At 51.5% G+C, this 21506-nt stretch overlaps 1 protein-coding gene across 1 annotated transcript in view; it reads right to left on the reverse strand.

Annotated features, from left to right (window-relative positions):
* The window catches only part of plxna3 (plexin A3), a 172239-nt gene that overhangs the window by 32497 nt on the left and 118236 nt on the right, over window positions 1-21506 (reverse strand). The window contains exon 10 of the mRNA XM_064300615.1: window positions 17001-17201. Coding sequence (XP_064156685.1) covers window positions 17001-17201 — 201 coding nt within the window. The remainder of the gene's footprint in view (window positions 1-17000; window positions 17202-21506) is intronic.

A 21506-nucleotide genomic window follows, 5' to 3' on the forward strand; every position in this document is an offset into this window, starting at 1 on the left:
GGGGTATAGAGACAGAGCCGCCCTTCTGCGTTCAGCATTTAAAAAGGCCAACATTGCATTAAGCGACTCACTCAAATAAAATTATACCTGGTACTAATTTGATGTATTGGCTATAAGGCTCCCCCCCCCCCCCCCAGGGAGAATCTGCTGTATCCGTTTTTTTTTACATCCATAACACAGCAAATGTACAATGTACACGCAGGGAGGGAGAGGAAAAGTACTTTCCGATTGCTGGCTGCTGGGATTGATCGAAATGGCGGACACAACTCTGCATAGATGGCATGTTCTTTTTTTCCAAAAAAATAAAATAAAATAATAATAATAATCTAGGGGAAAAAATTAAAAAAAACTCAACAAGAAAAACCACATTGAAGCAGAAGGTCATTAGAACTGGAAAACTATCTGCGGTGGTGGTGGTAAAGGGGGGCTGGTCTACACAGCTGCTCAGAGAATTATCTAGAAAGAATTCAGGCAAAAAAAATAATGTGCCACTGTGGCTTCCGTGGGGCTGCATCAGAACCCAGTGAACCTGATGACACCGGGGGATGGGGGGGCTTGGGGGGCTCTGGGTAGGGGGGGGGCACAATCTCTCCCACGACTGTGGAGGGGAGAGGTTGGCGGCAGGGCGATATTCACAGTCTGCGCACGGGATAAATCTCGGATCGACAGCATCCGTCCGAGCAAACTCTTTCCCTCCCAAAACAACACTATAAACCCAAAAAAACCCTTTTACCTCTGAGAAATGGCCACCAAAACAGAGACAGAGCATCTCTATACCCCATTAGCCCCCCCCCACCCCCCCCCCACATTAGCCCCCAGTGCCCCCCTCCCTTCACACTGCCGTCAGCGTGCGCATTAGGCAACGCCAGCGCGTAGTTTGGACACACGGTGGCTCGCGCTCATAAACGAGACAGTGAAAGTTTATTAATAACCAAACCGAAGCAGCCATTAAAGCAGTCTCCTTAAGCCATCTGGACAGCAGACTGATTCCACGCGGCATCCAAATGAAATCGGGAGTCTGTGGTTTTTAAGTAAAAAGAAAAACTAAACTTGTTTTTTTTCTTCTTTCTTTCCTTCTCTCGTAATGAACATCTGGACGAAAACAGTTAGATTTCTTTATAAAAGGGCCCTCTCTCTCTCTCATTCTCTCTCTTGCTCTCGCTCTCTCTCTCCCTCCCTCCTCTGTGGCGAGCGCACAGAAGCAGCCTGTCGCATGCAGAAGATTCTAGAAAGATTCTAGAAAACTCAAACGAAACGAAACGAAACTCCGCCGGGCTTAATGACGTTCGCTACCTCGCGAGCGGTGATGGACGAAACCACAGGAGGGGCGCGAGCGGAGCGGAGGCGGGGAGCGGGAGCGGGGAGCGGGGAAACGGGGTATTTTCGGAGGTAATAATGCATTTCCAAGCCCCCCCTCCCCGTTCCCTCCCTTTCAGAGCGGAATGGTGGATGGGCTTTGCGGAGATTAGCGTCCGTGTAAGTGGGCGGGGCCTTTGTGTCGGCCCGTACGACGAGGGCTTATCTCCGCCTGGTTGTGGGATTGATTCCCCCCCCCCCCCGAGGCCCGGGGCAACTCTGGATGTGCGGGGCACGTGGAGACAAACTGCCCCGGTTCTGTCACGCACCACACATGGGCCAAAACTGCAAAAACACAACCAGGGAAATGGACTGCATTTATATAGCGCTTTTTATCCAAAGCGCTTTACAGTTGATGCCTCTCATTCACCCATTCACACACACACACTCACACCCTAACAGTGAAAGGCTGCCATGCAAGGTACCAATCAGCCCGTTGGGAGCAATTAGGGGTTAGGTGTCTTGCTCAGGGACACTTCGACACGCCCAGGGCGGGGGATCGAACCGGCAACCCTCCGACTGACTGCCAGTCAACCGGTCTTACCTCCTGAGCTATGTCGCCCCTGGCGGTAACCTCCAGAAACTTTAACGAATGAATCCAGCGGCTCTCCCAGACATGCCAAACTGGGAACTCACACTACATTTTCAGATAAGACAATTTTTTTTGCCAATTTTGTAAATTATTTTTTTTTATTATTGATCAGCTTCCTTGTTTAATTTGTCTAAGACGACACGCAGTTCAATATCGCCTGGATGAAAGCTGTTCCTTCCAATCAAGTCAGAAATTGAGGGCTGCCACCTGGAATTGGAAATTATTCGGGATCATCGGCTTGACATGTTACTTATTGCAGCAAATTTAATCCAGTATAAAATATCAGAGCTGCACTATTGTTAATTCTCCATTACATCAGAGCGCACCCAGGGCAGAATGAGACGAAGCTGATTAGACATTCGCCTAATATCTTTCTCCATCTCGATTCACACAAATATCTTTGTACATTAATTGAATCTTAATGAAACAAAGCAGAGAAATTAATTTAACGGCTATGGCCCTCAAAGTTGAGTAACATTTGAGAAACACATTAGGGCTTCTTCTTGTTTATCTTTTTAGTGAAATAACCATTTCACAAATTTAGTTCTGATGATAAAGGCATTAATGTTTGACACCTGACACATGATGGATTCCTCAAACGAAAATAGGCTGTTCTGAGAACGAGACGCTAAATTGACCCGGCGCCCTGCCCAGGGGTCGTCCCTGCCTTGCGCCCAATGCATGCTGGGATACGCTCGAGTCCCCCACGACCCTGAACTGGACCAGCGGGTGTGGATGGATGGATGGATGGATGGATGTTTTGTGCTTATGCTAAATTGATGTTGGTTTGAGAGAAAATCAATTAAGCTCAATAATAAAAGCTTTCCTGGGTTGATTTAATTAAAGTAAAAACATTTGGTAGAACGCAAAGGCACAACGAAGTTGTGAAATCAATTATTTCTCCATAAATAATCATCTTATACTGATGATAGCATCATGATGTGGAAAGAAGAAAAAAAAAGACTTAAGAAAGTAGGGCATTTAATCTCTTCTCTCATGCCCGACTGTGTGGTGCACAGCATTGTTCTAGAGAAAAAGATATTAACAAAAATGCGAAACTAACAAATATGGCACAGGGTGTTCTCACTCTCAGGGGTGTGGTATCGGGCTGCCGGTAAGAACAGATCTATTATTACCATCATCATCATCACGCACAGGAGGGATGAATGTGCTGCCCGTGCACTTTTCCGGAGAAAGGGAAACCGCACGTTCGCGGCGAGGGGCCGTGAGGCAGGGTTGAGTCACCGGACTTGGTGAGGTGAGGTGAGGTGCGGGCGCCGGTCCGAGAGAACACCAGAGCGCATTCTTTCCCCGTGACGAAAAACCCCCCCCCACGCCGATTACAACGGAAACACCGGGGGGGGGGGGGGGGGTCTCGCTCGCGGTGTGTCTCTACAGCGCACGCGCGCGTTAAACACAAACCAGGAAGTGCACACGCACACACACAGAGACACACACACACATACACGCACACACACACACACACACAGAGACACACGCACACACACGCACACACACACGCATACGCACACAGAGCCACACACCCACACACGCACGCACACACAGACACACACGCACACATACAGACACACACACACAGAGACACACACACACACACACACACACACGCGTACGCACACACACACAGGTTCACACACGCACACACACACACACACACACACACACAGAGACACACACACAGTGGTACGACGATACAACACCACAAACAGGAACAACAACAACCCAAACACAAAGCCACACAAGCACACACACATTTACCCACACACACACGCCACAACCAGGAAAGCCGCAGGACGCACGAGACCACACACGACACGCATCCACAGACCGTAACCACGAAACACTACAAGCCCAAATCAAACCATCGCACTCCCCGACGTAATGAGCATCAGTGGCATAACCACAGGCACGCACACACACACAGAGACACACACACACATACACACATGCACACACACACACAGGTGCACACACGCCCACACACACACACACACAGGCACACACACACACGCACACACACACACACACACACACGTGTAAGCACGCACACACACTAGTGGGTGTCAGCGGGATATAAACACAATGAACGAGAACAACAACAACCCCGAAAAAAAGCCTACAGTTCAAGCAGCCGATCGATTGGTCGATTTACCGGCCCGTCAATTTCTCCTGAGCCAACCAGGTGAAAGGCCTGGGCGCGGACGCCATGACAGAGCAGCGTATCCACAGACCGGTAACCACGGAAACCTCAAGCCCAAATTCAAACCATCGCACTCCCCGCTGCGTAAGTGGGAGCATTCTGTGGCATTAACTCAGCTCACCGAGTGAAATCTAATACAGAGGAAAATACATACCATATGCACGTTCAATAACTGGAATATACGTGCTCACAAAGTATGTTCTTCCATGTCAAACAGGGCATTACGTGGGATTTTTATTTTTTTACACACTGAAAGCTAGATGAGCCTTGCGATGCAGGCTCTCCAAGCTGAAGTGAACACACTCACTCACACACCCACACGCACACACAAACCAGTATTACGTTACATTAAATTCACTCAGAAGCCGCTTTTACTCAGTGTCTTTTAAAGCAAAGCGTGTAAAGTGAGCACAACAGGATTACACGTGTGGTAATAACCACAGAAAGGCCTAGAAAGACTTGCAGAAGACTGGCAGTGTAAAGGTGATAGAGTCATTAAACGCAACGTCAGCGCTAACGTCCTATAAATCACAGCCAATGATCTCGTTAACATATACAGTGTTAAAATAAACGCTAAGCTAAAGTCTAAGATGTCTGGGAAGAAGTATATGAACACATTGGGGGGGCAATATTAAGGATTCAAATCTGCTTCCTTCTGGTTGACATATCCAGGGGGTGGGTATTTCACAAGGCAGGATTACAGAGTTAGCCGGATAACTGCGCTGAGTAAAACCCAGACTGTTTTTTACTTCTGTCCATGTTCCAGATTTGGGAGGGTTCCGGGTTTTACTCGGTGCTAGTTATCCAGCTAACTCAGGGGGTATTTCACGAAGCAGGTAACTCTGTAATCCTGCTTCGTGAAACTAGCCCTGCTTCGTGAAACACCCCCCCCCCCTCCCCGGTTCGCTAACCACTGGGGCCGGTCAGCTGAGGAACTGCGCATTTTCTGTGCTCCACTGTAAATGCCAAATATGTACATATCTGATATACCCGTAGTCATTCAGCACAGAGTGCACCGCTCACTCACCACATTAGTCTCATGACAACGCATATGATGCCCTTACACTTAAACACGTGAAGCACGTCAACGTCGACTCACAGGCGATGAGCACTCAACGACCTTTACCGAGTTACCGAGACACGTATGAAGTCGTGACGTTATATTATATTACCGGCATTTAGCAGCTTACAGTTTACCAGAGTGACTTACACAACATTTACACGGCATTTACACTGCATCCGTTTATACAGCTGGATATATACTGAAGCAACGCATGTTAAGTACCTTGCTCAAGGATACAACGGCAGTGTCCTACCCAGGAATCGAACCTGTGACCTTTCGGATACACGGCCAGTTCCTTACCCACTGTACTACACTGCCATTGGGGAATGGGATATGTTAGATGGTGATGCTTTCAGCCGGGTCTTTGCTGCCAAGCGAAGCACCAGAACACACTGTGCAAATTACGTTGAATCTTTTCAGAAGAATTCCAAACGAAAGCCTTTTCCCTAAACGAAAGCCCGTTGTTTCAGAATTCGCTGCAGCACCGACCGCACAAAAAACACCCAGAACGTCCTAACCTACACGGACGATAGGGGGGATTAGCGTTTGTGCTTTGGTCTTAAAAAAAAAAAAAAAAAAAAAAACCTCGGAAAACAGCGAAAGGTCTGTGCCGCAGATACTCTCCCGAGCTCTAAAAAGAAAGAAACTAATTGGAAAACATTTGAAAGTAATTGCCCGCTTGAGCTCGCGGCGCGTTGGACAATAACAACGACGACGCCAAGCTGGTTTAAAAGGGCCCCGAGAAAAATGACCACGAGGGATCTTTTCTCTCTCTCTCTCTCACATTCACAGAGTCCCCGGAACCCGGGAACCTGCCATAATGCCGTTCTTTGTGCGAGCCACTTTCCATCAAGAGGGGAAGTTCAGAACTTGGTCACCGCGTGAAAGCCCCTCTCTGCGTACTGTACGTTTCCAGGGCAACGTCGACGAAGCCCGTCGCCATGAGGTCGCCGGAGCTTAGCAACGTGCGCTTTTATGGGATGGCTTTGGATATTCAGTTTTTTTTATCTAGAAAAAGAAAAAATAGACGATTTTGCGTGCTTTGGTCCAACCCTAACACAATGTTTTGAGAACCTGTCATTGCTGCTATCAAAGAAAATGCTAGAGGAACACGGAAAACTAGACTAAAACGTTGAAAATTTAAACATTAAACATTACTTGGGGGGATGTTTTTGAGTGTACCAGTGTGTGTGTGTGTGTGTGTGTGAACGTGTCTGCATGCAAAGGAGTGGGGGTGTGTGTGCATGCGAGTGTGTGTGCGTGCACGTGTGCTGTGTGTGTGTGCGTGTAGGAATGTAGAAGTGTGGGGCGTGTGGTTATGCTTGTGTGTGTGTGTGTGAGAGAGAGAGGGTGAGAGAGAGAGAGAGAGAGAGACTGGGTGACTGGGTGTTGGCTCACACTGATTTATTCAGGCCATGACTGCATTGCTGATGTCTGCAGAACAGATAAAAAGACAAGAGACAGATAAAGGGAAGTGTATTCTATATTCGACTGGATTAATGTGCAAACCATCCACGCTTTCTAGAATGGTAGCAAATCAACATTTCTGGAAGATAATTTATAGTTGTGCTTTGCACTTTGACCACTGGCTTACGGCCAATCAATGCCTGATTGTGTGTTTGTGATCGTGTGTGTGTGTGTGTGTGTGTGTGTGTGAGACCGGAATCACACAGAATCAGGCTCACATCACATCTTAAATAATTCAAAAACTTTCAATTGGAAAAGGGGTAAAAGCGAATTATTTTTGAGTCTGTCAAAATGTTATCCGTACACACAATATAGTCAGCGAATATTTATCAGACGCTCAGCTAAACTGACTGCTGAGGTAAAGCGCACACTGGAGGCACCTCGTTTCAGATGAAACATGAGGACTAATGCCAGTGCCAATTTGGGGTCCAACCTGCCAGAGTCTGTGCTGTATGTGTGTGAGTGAGTGAGTGAGTTAGAGAGAGAGTGTACGTGAGACTGTTCTGTATGTGTGTGTGAGTGAGTGTGTATTGTGAGTGTGTGTGTGTGTGTGAGTGAGTGTGTACTGTGAGTGTGTGTGTGTGTGAGTGTGTGCATGTGTGTGTGTGCGCGCGTGAGTCTGTACTCTACGTGCATGTGTGAGTGAGTCTGTACTGTATGTGTGTGCGTGCTTGTGCGAGTGTGTGTCTGTGAGTTTGTGCGTATGTGTGCGCGTACGTGCATGTGTGTGTGTGTGTGTGTGTGTGTGAGTGAGTGTGTGCATGTGTGTGTGTGTGCGTGCGTGCGTGAGTCTGTACTGTATGTGTGTGCGTGCTTGTGCGAGTGTGTGTCTGTGAGTTTGGCGTATGTGCGCTGACTGCATGTGTGGTGTGTGTGTTGTGTGTGTGTGTGGGAGAAGCGAGTGTGTGTGTGTGTATTGGTCTGTGTGTTGGTATATGCTGTCTGTGTGTGGTGTGTGTGTACACGCGTGAGTGTGTGTGTGCGAGTCTGTACTGTATGTGTGTGAGTGAGTGTGTGTGTGTTCCTCTCAGTCTGGTTTGGCTCTATAAGCAGACTCCTGACAGCAGGAGCAGGGCGCTGTTCCACAGGACAGGCTGTCAGAGAGAGAGCAGCAGAGCTCTGCTCTCAGGTACCTGCACTGCACCTGTCTGTATCCCTGACAGATACCTGAGCTAGCCCAGCAGCCAAAACGACACACCTGTACCCCTGACAGATACCTGAGCTAGTCCAGCAGCCAAAACGACACACCTGTACCCCTGACAGATACCTGAGCTAGCCCAGCAGCCAAAACGACACACCTGTACCCCTGACAGATACCTGAGCCAGCCTGGACAACAGCTGTATCCCTGACAGATACGTCAGCCGCCCCGAATGACAACTGTATCCCTGACAGGAACCTCCAGCAGCCCAAACGACACACCTCTATCCCTGACAGGAACCTCCAGCAGCCAAAACGACACACCTGTACCCCTGACAGATACCTGAGCTAGCCCAGCAGCCAAAACGACACACCTGTACCCCTGACAGATACCTGAGCAGCCTGGCCACACACACTGTACCCCTGACAGATACGTAGCCGCCCGGACAACACTGTACCCTGACAGGAACCTCCAGCAGCCCAAACGACACGCCTCTATCCCTGACAGAACCCCTCAGCCAGCGTGGCCAACTCACAGGGTTAAGACTCAAAGCTCGCCTATCCCAAGACTGGAAAATTCCAAGATTGGTTGTGCTGAAGGTTTAAAAAAAAAGGCAGGAAGAGAAACCACGGAAACCAGGAACAGAAGCCGAGCGGAAAAAGCTGAAGCACCCACAGCAGTCGACCGGCAGACGAACGTTAAGCGACGCAAAACTGCAGACGAAGCACGCCAATAATATCCCCGACCTTTGACCTCCGGGGTCAAACCAGCAGCAAGTATCTACAGTGTCTCCAGAAAGGTTTTAACCCCCCATTAGCGATTTCTCATTTTGCTTCGTTCCACAGTCAAATTAAAATATACTGAAATGGAATATTTTTCTACTTTTATGAAAATACCGATATGATTTCCAAAATAATGGCTTAAGTTGCACTGGCCTGTATTTGGGCCAGAGTGGGTGTATATTTATTACATTTTTTTGTGAAATTTTAAATCAATCTGGTCGCACAATATACTGTTTGAAACTGTTAAAACCCATGGTTCTATCCCTATAAGCAATTTTTAAAAATGTCAATGTTTTAGCGACAACAGTTATATTGTAACGTGGGGAGGTAAAACAGGCGAAAAAAACTTCCACTTCCTGTGTGTTTGTTGAGCTTCTGTTACTTTGTTTCAGAAATATTTAGAGTAATTATGACTCCTGGAAAACAGACTCCCAAGGGTTAACGTTCAGAAGAGACCAAGATTATGCCTGTAGTCAAATGAGTTCAAGAATAGAAACCATTTTATTTTGGGTATATCATTTTCAGGCTTGTGTCAACAAAGGAGGTGCGCTTCAGAATGGTTTTAACACAGTATTCAGAAGGCTTCAGAGTTATATTCAAAATAAAAACCTAAGAATTGCTTAATAGATTTAAGCTTCCACCCTCTTTGTGTCAGACTAAACTGGGCCAGGCATATTCAATTCTCTTGAAATCACATTATTTAATTATTTAATTTGGAATCCACCTGTGTTCAAATGTATAACTGCAGAATGCATATGAACCACTGTCTGTTGCCTGCGTAACTTCAAGATAAAGACGTCTGGAGGAGGGGGAAAAAAAAAAAGGTTGTAGAGAAGGTTATAAAAAGATTGGCAAGGTCTGAAGCTTCCTAGGAGCACTGTTAAGTCCATTGTAAGAGAAATATGACACGTCCCCAGACAGCACCAAGCTCAGGGTGTCCTACCTAACTGAGCGACCGGAACTTACGATGAACAATGCACACTGCAAAAACTACGACGGAACGGCTTAAAAAAGAAGGTTAATATTCTGGGATGGCCCAGCCGAAGCCCAGAATTAAATCCTACTGAAAATCTGTGTGTGTGAAGCATACTGACAATACCCAAGAAGACTTTAGTAAAAAAAAAAAGCTGTAACTGCTGACAAAGGCAAAGTCATCTTTAAAGTACGGAATAAAAAAAAGATTTTTAAAAAAGTAGAATATTTTCTGCATCATAAGCGTGTTTGATTTATTGTGCATATTTCAATGCATTAAAAAATTTGAATCCGTCAACTGGACAAAATGTGGAAAAAGTTCAAGGGGGGGGGGGGTGAATGATTTATCAAGGGACTGTACAGCTGAATAACACAAATAAGCGATTAGAACGTTCTTAACTGAACATTCTAATGATGATGTCACAATCACTGCTGGGGACTGAAAGCAGTGGAGTTCTAGAACACTGAGTTAGAATTCCGGTAAAAAAAACAAACAAACATTCCAGAACACCCGGTCCTCGCGGGGCTGAGGTAACTGTGGGCATGGGGTGCTCAGCTAGGCAGCGCGGGGGGGGGGTAAAAAGCACCGCAGGCGATCGATGGCAGACACCGCGAACGGCACAGCGAGACGCCGAGGCTGCGCCGACCCCTCGGAATCAGGCGAAGGCGTGCGGGAGGCCCCGCGGGCCGATTCTGACGCAGCGCGCCATCGCGAGCGGAAAGCGCGCCCTGTCCTGCGCCTTACAGGACAGACTCAGCGCAGGGAGACACCGCAGACACGTCCAGGGCACTGGGCTGACAAATGCAGCCCAGGAGCGCGTGCCTGCTGTAAAAAAAAAAACCCCCATTGAGGCGAGACAAGGCCGAGGCCAGCCAACAGCCCGCTCGTCAGACAGACACGGCGGCGGCGATGGCGGCGGCGGCGGCACAGAGTGATGCACGGCGCAGTAAAGCCGTCGACGGAGTTATCTGGAAGCAGGCAGAGGGGAGAGCGTCGGCCAGGAGGACAGCCGCTCTCCGCTTCCATGGCACCGAAACCCTAAGAGCCAGAATGGCGACCGCGCTCGCGCAGTTTCCATGGATAGAATTAGATGGATGGTCACACAATTCACACGGTAAGAGCAGTAAGAGACACTCCATTTCCAGAGCAGGAAGGAGGAGGTGGAGAAGAAGGCCAGGACAGCCATTCTGCTTCCACGCTGCTCATTTGAGTGGACAGTCACACAAGTGTACATGGTGAAATCCAGGAGAGTCACTCTGCTTTAACCCTTTAAAGTGTGACATCACAAATGTATTTGTGTAAAACGTTCTTAACGTAACATTCTAACACTGATGTAACCATCACTACTGGTAACCGCAAGCAACATAGCTCTATAACACGTGACTTAAAAATGTAGTTACAAAAAATATTTTTTTAAATAAATAAACTCTTCAAAGGGTTAATAGCAGGAAACAACAGACAGCCAGGATAGTCGTTTTGTTTCCATGGTAATAATTGAGCTGGATAGTCACACACCTCACACGGTAAGAGCCGCTTCCACAGTAGGAACAGTAGGGGAACTAGGCGGGAAAGTCACTCCGCCTCCCCAGATAGGGGGTCTGCGGAAAGCTGTTGGGAGGGTCCATCCCCCCCCCCCCCCAGTATTGATATCTGCCCCAAAATAACGTGGCGTCCACACGAGCGCCAGCTCCCTACATTAACCGCCGCTACAAGAACGTTTGTTCCGGAGCAGTTTGAGTGGAGCCGCGTCTGATCGCCATCTGTCTTCCCGTCCATCAGCGGAGGCCATCGATAACAGCAAGTATCTCATCAGCGCGCCGTGCTAGGGCAAGGGTACAGGGCTCAGCTGTGTGAGGAGAGGAGGAGGAGAGGAGAGGGGGAGGAGGGAGGAGGAGGGAGAGGGGGGAGGGGAGGAGAGGAGGGGAGGGGAGGGGAGAGAGGAGGAGAGGAGGGAGGGGAGGGAGGAGGGGAGAGGAGGGAGGGAGGAGGGAGGGAGAGGAGAGGAGGAGGGGAGGGAGAGGGAGGGAGGAGGAGGAGAGGGAGGAGGAGGAGGGGAGAGGAGAGGAGAGGGAGGAGGGAGGAGGAGAGGAGAGGAGAGGAGGAGGGAGAAGGGAGAGGAGGGGAGAGCGAGAGAGGAGGAGAGGAGGGAGGCGAGGAGAGGAGAGGAGAGGAGGGAGGGGAGGAGGAGAGGAGAGGAGAGGGGAGGAGGAGGAGAGAGGAGGGGAGGAGGGGAGGAGAGGAGAGGAGGGAGGAGGGAGGAGGAGAGGAGGGAGAGGGAGGAGGAGGAGGGAGAGGGAGGAGAGGAGAGGAGGAGGGAGAGGAAGGGGAGGGAGGGGAGAGAGGAGGGAGGCAAGGAGAGGGGAGAGGAGGAGGGGAGGGAGGAGGAGGGAGGAGAGGAGGGGAGGGGAGGGAGGACGAGAGGAGGGGAGGGAGGAGAGAGGAGGAGGGGGGGGGGAGAGGAGAGGAGAGGAGAGGAGGAGGGGAGGGGAGAGGAAGAGAGGAGGGGTGAGGAGAGTAGAGGGGAGGAGAGGAGAGGAAGAGAGGAGAGGAGAGAAGGAGAGAAGGGGAGAGATGCAGGGAGGCTCGTTCCCTTCTGGCAGGGCGGTGGAGCCTGGTCCGTACGGATGACGGAATGATAGATGCCTGGAGACTTCTGGGAAATCCAGCTCACCTTAGAGAAACCCTCCCAAATCCCACGCTGAGGACCTTCAGCTTTTACTGTACAGGCCTGGGAGGGGGGGGGGGGGCAAGACAGCTGGGCGTGTTGTATAAACAGTCAGGGAACTGAGCTGGTAACCTCAAGGTTGCAGGTTCAATTCCCCAGGAAGGACGATGCAGTCGTACCCTTGAGCGAGGCTCTTAGCCCGCGTCGCCTCAGCGTACATCCAGCTGGATAAATGGATGCTGTCTGCAAAGCAGAGGCTGTGTAAGTCACTCTGGATAAGAGCGTCTGGCTAAACGCCTGTAACGTTAGACGTTTTGACAAATATCCGAGGCAAAGCGCAGGCTTAGCAGAAGTTATGAGACCCGCGGATTCGACTCACATGAACAAATATAATTCAACAGCAGCTCTCAGGGAAAAAAATAAATAAATAAAAATAAAAAGACAGCTGTAACTTACTGGATGTTTAACAAACACACAAATTCCCATAATGACTGGCCATTGGCTAAGACCTCTCAATTTTCAATTTAGATCACCCCCCCCCCCCCCCACCCCGACCCCCACCCCAAAATAAGTGCTCAGAAAGGTGAAATGTGCTGACAGACGAGCGAAATTTCTCCACAGCGGCGGAGGGGACGGCGGAGAGCCACGCGAAAATCGATTGGGTCCTCGGGAGCGCCCATCTGGGGCCTCTAACAATCGCATTAGCATGGACCCCCTGGCCTGAGAGCCACCGGGCGTGGGCTCGGGGGGGGGGGGGGGGGGGAGTGGAGCAGCTCTCTTCTCTCTCCCGGCTCGGCGGCCGTATTGATTGATGGTCGGGGCCTTGTGTGAGAGAGGCGCGGGTGCGGGTGTGTACGGGGGGGGAGAGCAGACGGTGTGTACCCCCCCACACCCCCCACCGCCACCCCCACTCCCGGGACCGAGAGTAATCTGCAGCGCGTCTCTACTCCCCCCCCCCCCCCCCATGCTGGATTACTATTCAGGGGAGAGATTCATGGGATACAGGAGCCAGACAGGGAGGGAGTGGGGAGGGGTGGGGTGGGGGGGGTGGGGCGGGGGAGGACGTGATCCGCGCGCGCGGTGCCGGTGTCACCAGTGATCAGGCGGCCAATTAATCTGGGCCCCAACCCCCCCCCCCCCCCCACCCCACAAATATACGGAGAGAGAGAGAGAGAGAGAGAGGGAAATAGAAGGATAATGGATAATAAACAGATGAGAGAAGGGTAGGGGCACAGGTGAGAAGAATGGAAAGAGAGAGAGAGAGTGAGAGAGAAAGGGAGACCGAGAGATAAACAGAGACTGAGAGAAAGAGAGATAGAGAGAGACAGAGAGAGACTGAGAGAGAGAGAGTGACTGAGACAGAGACCGAGAGACAGACAGAGACAGAAAGAGAGAAAGAGACTGGAAGAGAGAGAGAGAGAAGGAGAGAAGGAGAGAGACAGGTCCTCAGAGGAGGGTTGTAGACATCAGACTCTCCCCTGTTACCCAGGAGCAGGCAGGGCGGGTCACGGAGCTTCTTGGGTTGCAGTGCGGAGCCGAAAGAATATCTCTATCCACACATTACCGCACCCTTCTGCCATCCGTCTTCATGCCCACCTCCACACCGCCGTGGGCTTCCGTGGGGAGAGCAGCTCGCCTCAGCATTTATATCCTTATTAATCTGTCAGCCGGACAAATATCCGACCGGATTACACACGCAGTTGATATGCAGGTCACATGTGTTTTTTTTTATAAATGAAAAATTTCATTTCTGCATCACCTTTCATTTAAAAAAAAAAAATTCCAATATCTTTTTCCAAAGCCACAGACACACTGTATATCATTTAAAAGGGGGAGGGGGGTTAGGTCATAAACGTGCGCTTCCAGTACAATGTGAGCACGTGGCTGGAATGCTGGTGGGGGCAGCGATGGGAGGAGAGGTGGGGGGTGGGGGGCAGGAAGAGCGGGATGGGAGAGAAGAGGAGAGAGAGAAGAGAGGAGAGAGAGAGAGAGAGAGAGAGAGAGAGAGAGAGAGAGAGAGAGAGAGAGAGAGAGAGAGAGAGAGAGAGCGGACGGAAGGACAGCAGTTGCTCCTCACGGCGGGGTTCTTCCTCCCCGGCCTTCGGAGCACAGCGCGCGCGGCGGCGGGGTGTCATCCGCGGAAAGGACGGCGATCAATCGTGGCGGGGGAGGGCATGTGCGCCCCCCCCCCACCCCACCCCACCCCACCCCCGCCACAGACGTGATCCCGATCATTAAACTGCCCTGTGACACCGACGCCCGTGTCAGAGAGCAGAGGCTCACGGGGTGACCTTTCACCTCTGAGGGGTCGGAGGGCGAGAGGGTGCACACTCCCTGTGCAGAGGGCGACGCCCCTCCTGACCGAGAGCTGCATCTGCTCCTTCACCCACACACCCCTGCCCCCCCCAACCCCACACACCCCTGCTTCCCCCAACCCCACACACACACACACATATCCCTGGCCCCACATCCCCCACCCCCACACACACACACCCTGCCTCCCCCACCCACACACACACACACACATACCTGCCCGCCCCCACCCCACACACGCACACCCTGCCCCCCCACCCCTGACCCACACACACACATCCCTGGCCCCACATCCGCCTGCCATCCCACACACACACACCCTGCCCCCTCACCCTCCCACCCCTGCTCCCCCACACAAAAGCCCCACTAAATTCCTCTTCACTAGGTCACATTGTCAGACCAAATTAAGACCCGCATCCTGTGCCTAGCTAATTATTTTACAAGATTCCCTGGGGTTACCGTGACAACCAGATGGGTCACAGAAGGCAGCCGTCTGCAGCATCAGTGTGAGTCAGGGCGAGGAGGAGAGAGAGAGAGGAAGAGAGAGAGAGAGAGAGAAACAGTGGGAGAGAGAGTGAGAAACAGTGGGAGAGGGAGAGAGAGACTGGGAGAGAAAGAGGAAGAGAGAGAGTGGGAGAGGGAGAGAGAGACAGTGGGAGAGGGAGAGAGAGACTGGGAGAGAAAGAGAGAGAGAGAAAGAGAGAGAGAGCGAGAGAGCAGTGGAGAGGAGACTCAATGTCAGCTCTCTGACACGCCACATTTTTCACCAGGATTGAGAAAACAAAAGTGCTTTAATGCTATCTATCGATTCCTCAGCTGATTTCCAGGATAAAGTTCTTCATGAACCCATGACTCACGGAGGGAAGTCACCTTGTTGTCTGCTCTGCGCTTCCCAGAAGGGGAAAAAAATATTCCCCGGGAGGGAAAACAGTCGGGGCTTCGCAGCAAATGAAGCGTAATTAATAAATGTGTTTTTATGGGGGGGGGGGCGGCTCTCCATTCGGGCTCTACGTACGACCGAGCGATCCACGGCCGCTGGTAAAGGAGGGGGTGTAGCACAGTGGGTAAGGAACTGGGCTTGTAACCGAAAGGTCGCAGGTTCGATTCCCGGGTAAGGACACTGCTGTTGTACCCTTGAGCAAGGTACTTAACCTGCATTGCTTCAGTATATATCCAGCTGTATAAATGGATACAATGTAAAATGCTGTGTAAAAGTTGTGTAAGTCGCTCTGGATAAGAGCGTCTGCTAAATGCATGTAATGTAATGTAATGTAATGTAATGTAAAGGAGGCGGTGACGCGCCATTGAAGCTGCTTTCCACAACCGCCAATACCGCCAGAACCGCCACAGGAGAGAGAGAAGGGGCGGGAAGGAAGGAAGGAAGGAAGGAAGGAAGGAAGGAACGTAGCGCCGCGCTAACCGTCCCGCGCAGAACCACCGGCCGATTTCAAAATGGAACCGTCGATTAGGGAAGCGGCCCGGGAGGAATTTTAATAGTCTGTATTTTCACTTCTCCAACCGTCATTAGGCGGTAATGCAGTCTCGATGTCGGCGCTTCGGTAAACAATACCGCAGGGGGAAGGTGGTGTCGTGTTGTAATGATCTTTTTTTTTTTTTTTTTGTTGTTGTCTTTAAGCACTTCCATTACCAGTTTCCCTATTAGCCCTGTCAGAGAGTAAAGAGCTCTCCCTGAACGTTATTACAATCTGCACACACCGCGTACTGGGCTTTGACCAGCGTGAAACCAGACGAACCCGACCGTAAAACGAGAGGCAAGCGGCGTTTTGTCTCGTTTCATTTATTTATTTATTTTTTTACAGTGCAACCGGACACCCCACGAGCAGCCACTTCGCTCTCACAAACTACGCTACGCGCCAGATCGATGAGGAGCAAAAAAAATAAAACACACCCAGACTCTCCAGAGAGGCTCCCCAAAGCAGACACCGGAGCACCCGTACAGGCTGAAGCACGTTCACGTCATTGTTACGCACAAGTCAGGACGACGCACCGCATCGACACACAGGACGTATTTATAACCTCCGCCTTTGTCCAGTTTACTTGTTGAAGATTAAATGTCAGCGTTACGTAAATAAACAGGCTTTATTCTGAGAGTGCTCCGGTGTTGGGTGGGTCTCTCTGAAGAGTCCGGGTATATTTTTTGTCTATACGCACCGTCACCGACGTGCGTGGGTTAGCCTTCATCACAGTGAAAAGTGCAGTTCATCCAGGTGGCTGGTCTCATTATCCAGGGGGTTTAAATGTACCGGTCAGTGGGGATCACGGCAGAAGGGGGCGGAGTCATTCCCCAGCTGACTCCGCCCACACCCCGTTCCCGTTGCGGATGGGGGGGTCACCGCTGCAGGGGAGTGCGGTGGTCGTGCGCGGGGGGGGGGGGGGGCTGGCGGGGGGTGGGGGGCGGGGGCTCTTACCGAGGTGTTCTGGCACTGGATGCAGGAGCTGTTGAAGCGCACTGCGGGGATCCTCTGGGTCTTGCCCTGGATGCTGAACACGCACTCGTAGTTCTTCTGCCCCGACTGCGGCTGGGGCAGGTTGCGGGCGCGCAGGGTGATCGGCCGGATGATGCCCGCGGGCACCAGGATGTCACTGATGGGCAGGATCTGCGGGCACCCCTGGAGCACGCACACACACACACACAGACACACGCACACACACAGACACACACACAGGTACACGCGCACGCGCACACGCACACGCACACACACACACACACACACACACACACACACACACACACACACACACACACACATACACAGGTACACACACACAGATACACGCACACACACAGGTACACGCACACACACACACACAGACATACACACACACATACACAGGTACACGCACACACACACAGGTACACGCACACGCACACACATAAACACACACACACAGATACACGCACACACACACAGGTACACGCATGCACAGGTACACACACACACACACACACACACAGGTACACACACATGTACATGCGCGCAGACACACACAGAAAACAAAAGGAGTTGCATCATTAGACAACGCTGGATACAAGGTGTGAGGTGTGACACAGCAGAGATCACTGAGGGGGGTGAATATAACAGCAAGCGCAGGGTAAAATCCCCATCGCACAGCGGTACAACACAGGTTTTTACACGCAGGTTTCTGTGAAGATCAGCCCCGCCAGGTGGGACATCCAGGCCCCCTAAAGCCCTGTGTCTCCGTTTCTGCAAAGGAACCGAATACAGAACCAGAACCAGAACCAGAACCAGAACCAGAACCAGAGATGGACCCGAGCACAACACACAGGGGATTCTGCTGAGAGCACTGCTAATCATGCCTAAAGGATGAGAAACTACCCCAACACAAAATAAGGGGAGTTTACGCACACACACACGCACACAAACACACACAGGTACACACACACACTCGTACACATGCACACGCACACACACACTCAAGCATTTACACACACATACACTTAAGCATTTACAGACACACACACACACACACACAAACAAACAAGCACACACACACACACACACACACACACAAACAAGCACACACACTCAAGCACGCACACACACCAACACACAAACACACACACACACACACAAACAAACAAGCACACACACATACGTAAACACACACACACCTACACGTACACACACACACACGCAGGTACACACACACACACACACACACGCAGCTCAAACGTAATCACAGGCCAGTGTCCCCTCAGACACAGCGGCGGTGCGCATTAGAGGATATTTAGCATGATCTGTTATCTATTTAACACCGAGGAAATAATCAGGGAGGCCGTAAAAGTGATTTGCCCGTGGAGAGAGCCATAAATCTCAGTCAGGGACTCTCGGGCGAGCGGGCGAAGTCCTCCCGTCTGCCGACGCGCCGCGCCGAGCCGCGACGCGCTAACCACGATGCAACGCCAGCGCCGGCCGCCTCGTAAATCTCCCCCCCGCCGCCCCGTTTGAGGGGAGTTTGCATGCAGGAGGGGCACTTAATCGCATTTTCATACTGCGAAAGCGGAGAGAGAGAGAGAGCGGCAGGTTTTTCACCGATCGCAGGGTGGGGCGGCGGGGGGGGGCAGTATAGGCAGTGGTGTGTTAGGTGGGCAGGGCCTGGGGGGGGCAGTATAGGCAGCGGTGTGTGAGGTGGGCAGGGCCCGGGGAGGGGCGGTATAGGCAGCGGTGTGTTAGGTGGGCGGGGCCCGGGGAGGGCGAAGGCAGCGGTGTAGGTGCGGGGCCCGGGGGAGGGCGTATAGGCAGCGGTGTGTGAGGTGGGCGGGGCCCGGGGGGGGAGGGGGGGCAGTATAGGCAGCGGTGTGTTAGGTGGGCGGGGCCGGGGGGGAGGGGGGCAGTATAGGCAGCGGTGTGTTAGGTGGGCGGGGCCCAGGGGGAGGGGTCAGTATAGGCAGCGTGTGGAGGTGGCGGAGCCCAGGGGGTTTTAGAGCGTCTCAGGCAGTTTACACGGATCGCCTCGATCGGAATACAGATGAGCTCACCGCAACCTTCGACCGCCATCTCTGCTCAGTCACAAGGCGTGGCCTCTACTCGGAAGAGCTGGATAAAATAAAACCCCCCTCTCTCCTCTCGCCCCCCCCCCTTCTCCCCCAGCCACCCACTGCAGAACAGAACAAGGACACAATCACTCAAATACGGATGGCACATCGTAAAATGACGAAAAGACCACACCAAATTGTGCGACGCTTTTAAACGTTTCAATTTAAACGTTTCAATTTTAATACGTTTCAATTTTAATACGTTTAAATTAAACCGTTTAAAAACGGTTTCCAAGCGAAGAAAACACTGCCAGCCTCAATACACGCATTATACGCAACACACATACTGCGCTGATAAAAATTCCGTGCGCGTTGCGAGGGAACATCGGTGGTTCATCACACCTGTATTTCAAACGACGGCCGCTAATTTCCACCTGTAGCGCCGCGCGCGGCGATTCATCACCATCAGGAGCCATCTGCCCGCTGGGCGGGATCCGATCCGCGCAAACTGACGGGAAACGGCGACGCGGACCCCTCAGCGAGAGAGCGAGCGTTGTGAGCGTGCAGTGGCGACAGTGGCGGCCAGCTTTACGCCGCCCCGCTGAAGGGGGCCGTTGCTTTTGTTTTTTAGTTTTTTTTTTTTTAGTTCGCCCGTAAGGCCAATGGCGGCCCTGTCATTTGCGGAAGGCCTAATTTAATGGACGACATATCAAATTACCTCAGATGTGCTTACCTAGCGGCCGCTGCTTGCTGGAGTGGATTACACTCCCCAGTACATGTGCAAAAAGCGGGGGGGGGGGCTTTCAAAAGCAGCACCAGAACCCTTTCACAGAGGGGCAGGAAAAACAGCATTCAATGGGACTTAAAACGTCCCCCAAAAAAAAAAAAACAGCTTTCGTTGAATACGCTGCGGTGTCTGCGATTCATTTTAGGTAGCTGCACGTAATGGAATGTAAGGGGAACAGCTATTTTTAATTTCCGAACGGCGCTGCCGTGACATCCATAAGAGCTTAAGTAGAGCGCTGTCATAGCATTCCCCAGTAATGCCCTTTATTAGCCGCACATGTTGGCTGGACATAGTTTCAATATTTTGGCAATTAAATCGGGGCAATTTAGAAATGATGTAGCGATCTTCGCCGCGCTGACGAAGACCCCTCGGGAGAGGACGGGGGGTGGGGGGGGGGGGCTGAGCATTAGAGATCACTTTGGAAAAGCAGCAGGGGAGGGACGGAATTAGGGAGGGAGGGAGGGAGTGAGAGAGAAAGAGGTAGACAGAGAGAGAGAGAAAGAGAGAGAGAGGTAGAGAGACAGCGAGAGAGGGAGGGAGTTAGGGAGAGAGAGAGCGAGAGAGAGATAGAGAGAGCGAGAGAGAGAGCTAGTAGAGAGAGAGAGGTAGAGAGACAGCGAGAGAGGGAGGGAGTTAGGGAGAGAGAGAGAGCGAGAGACAGCGAGAGAGGGAGGGAGGGAGGGGGAGAGAGAGGGGGTGGGAGGAAGAGAGAGATAGAGAAAGAGTGAGAGAAAGGGATAGAGAGAGAGAGGGTCAGATTGCAGATGTGGCCGTGTCGTACTCAACACCGCGAACAGCTCGTTTATAATCCTCCATCCCAGGGTTATAAAACCGGAGCGCGTTGTGTGCGCGTCTCAGTTTTGCAGACCGCATGCGTGCGCGTCTCAGTTTTGCAGACCGCATGCGTGCGCGTCTCAGTTTCGCAGACCGCATGTGTGCGCGTCTCAGTTTCGCAGACCGCATGCGCTCGCTTTGTCTTCCCCTTGCATCTCGAGCATGCGGTACACTGAGGTTCGCGTTGTTCAAACTGAAAAGACAAACACACTGCCCTTATAACTGCAGACCCGCACAAAACAGAAGAAACACAGCCAAGCAACTGTAAACTCATTACACTGCATTACACAGGGACCGAATTTCATCGATATCTCAGAAACCTGGACACAAATGTACGTGGGAATGTAATTTTTTAAAAAGTTTGTTGTTGTTGGCATAGTAACTACATCGGTCATTCCCTGGGAACATGGGCCGGGCCGATAACAGTGTTTTGGTGTCGCCGCTGTGCGTCCGGTGGCTTTTTTGTGTGGTGAGTGATGTCCGTTTCCCCCCCCCCCTCAACGCCATCTCATTTCCACACGACGACATCGGCGACTCTCACGCTAAACTCTAAACTCTCTGCAGCGCACCGGGAAGGAAGCCATTACCCGCCGCCACCGCCGCCGCTCTCCCCTACGCCGCCTGAACTCTAATGATTTTCACCATCTGCATTCCCAGGAAACACAACAGTACAACCGCCCCCCCCCCCTCCCCCCAACCCCCCCAACCCGACTCTGACTCGCTCATTTTCATTAAACGGCTTTAATTAGTTCATTAACTATCTTTAATTAGTTGCTGGGTATGGGTGGAAAAAAA

The sequence above is a fragment of the Anguilla rostrata genome, chromosome 11 (assembly GCF_018555375.3).
Source record: "Anguilla rostrata isolate EN2019 chromosome 11, ASM1855537v3, whole genome shotgun sequence".
In the NCBI taxonomy this organism is placed as follows: Eukaryota; Metazoa; Chordata; class Actinopteri; order Anguilliformes; family Anguillidae; genus Anguilla; species Anguilla rostrata.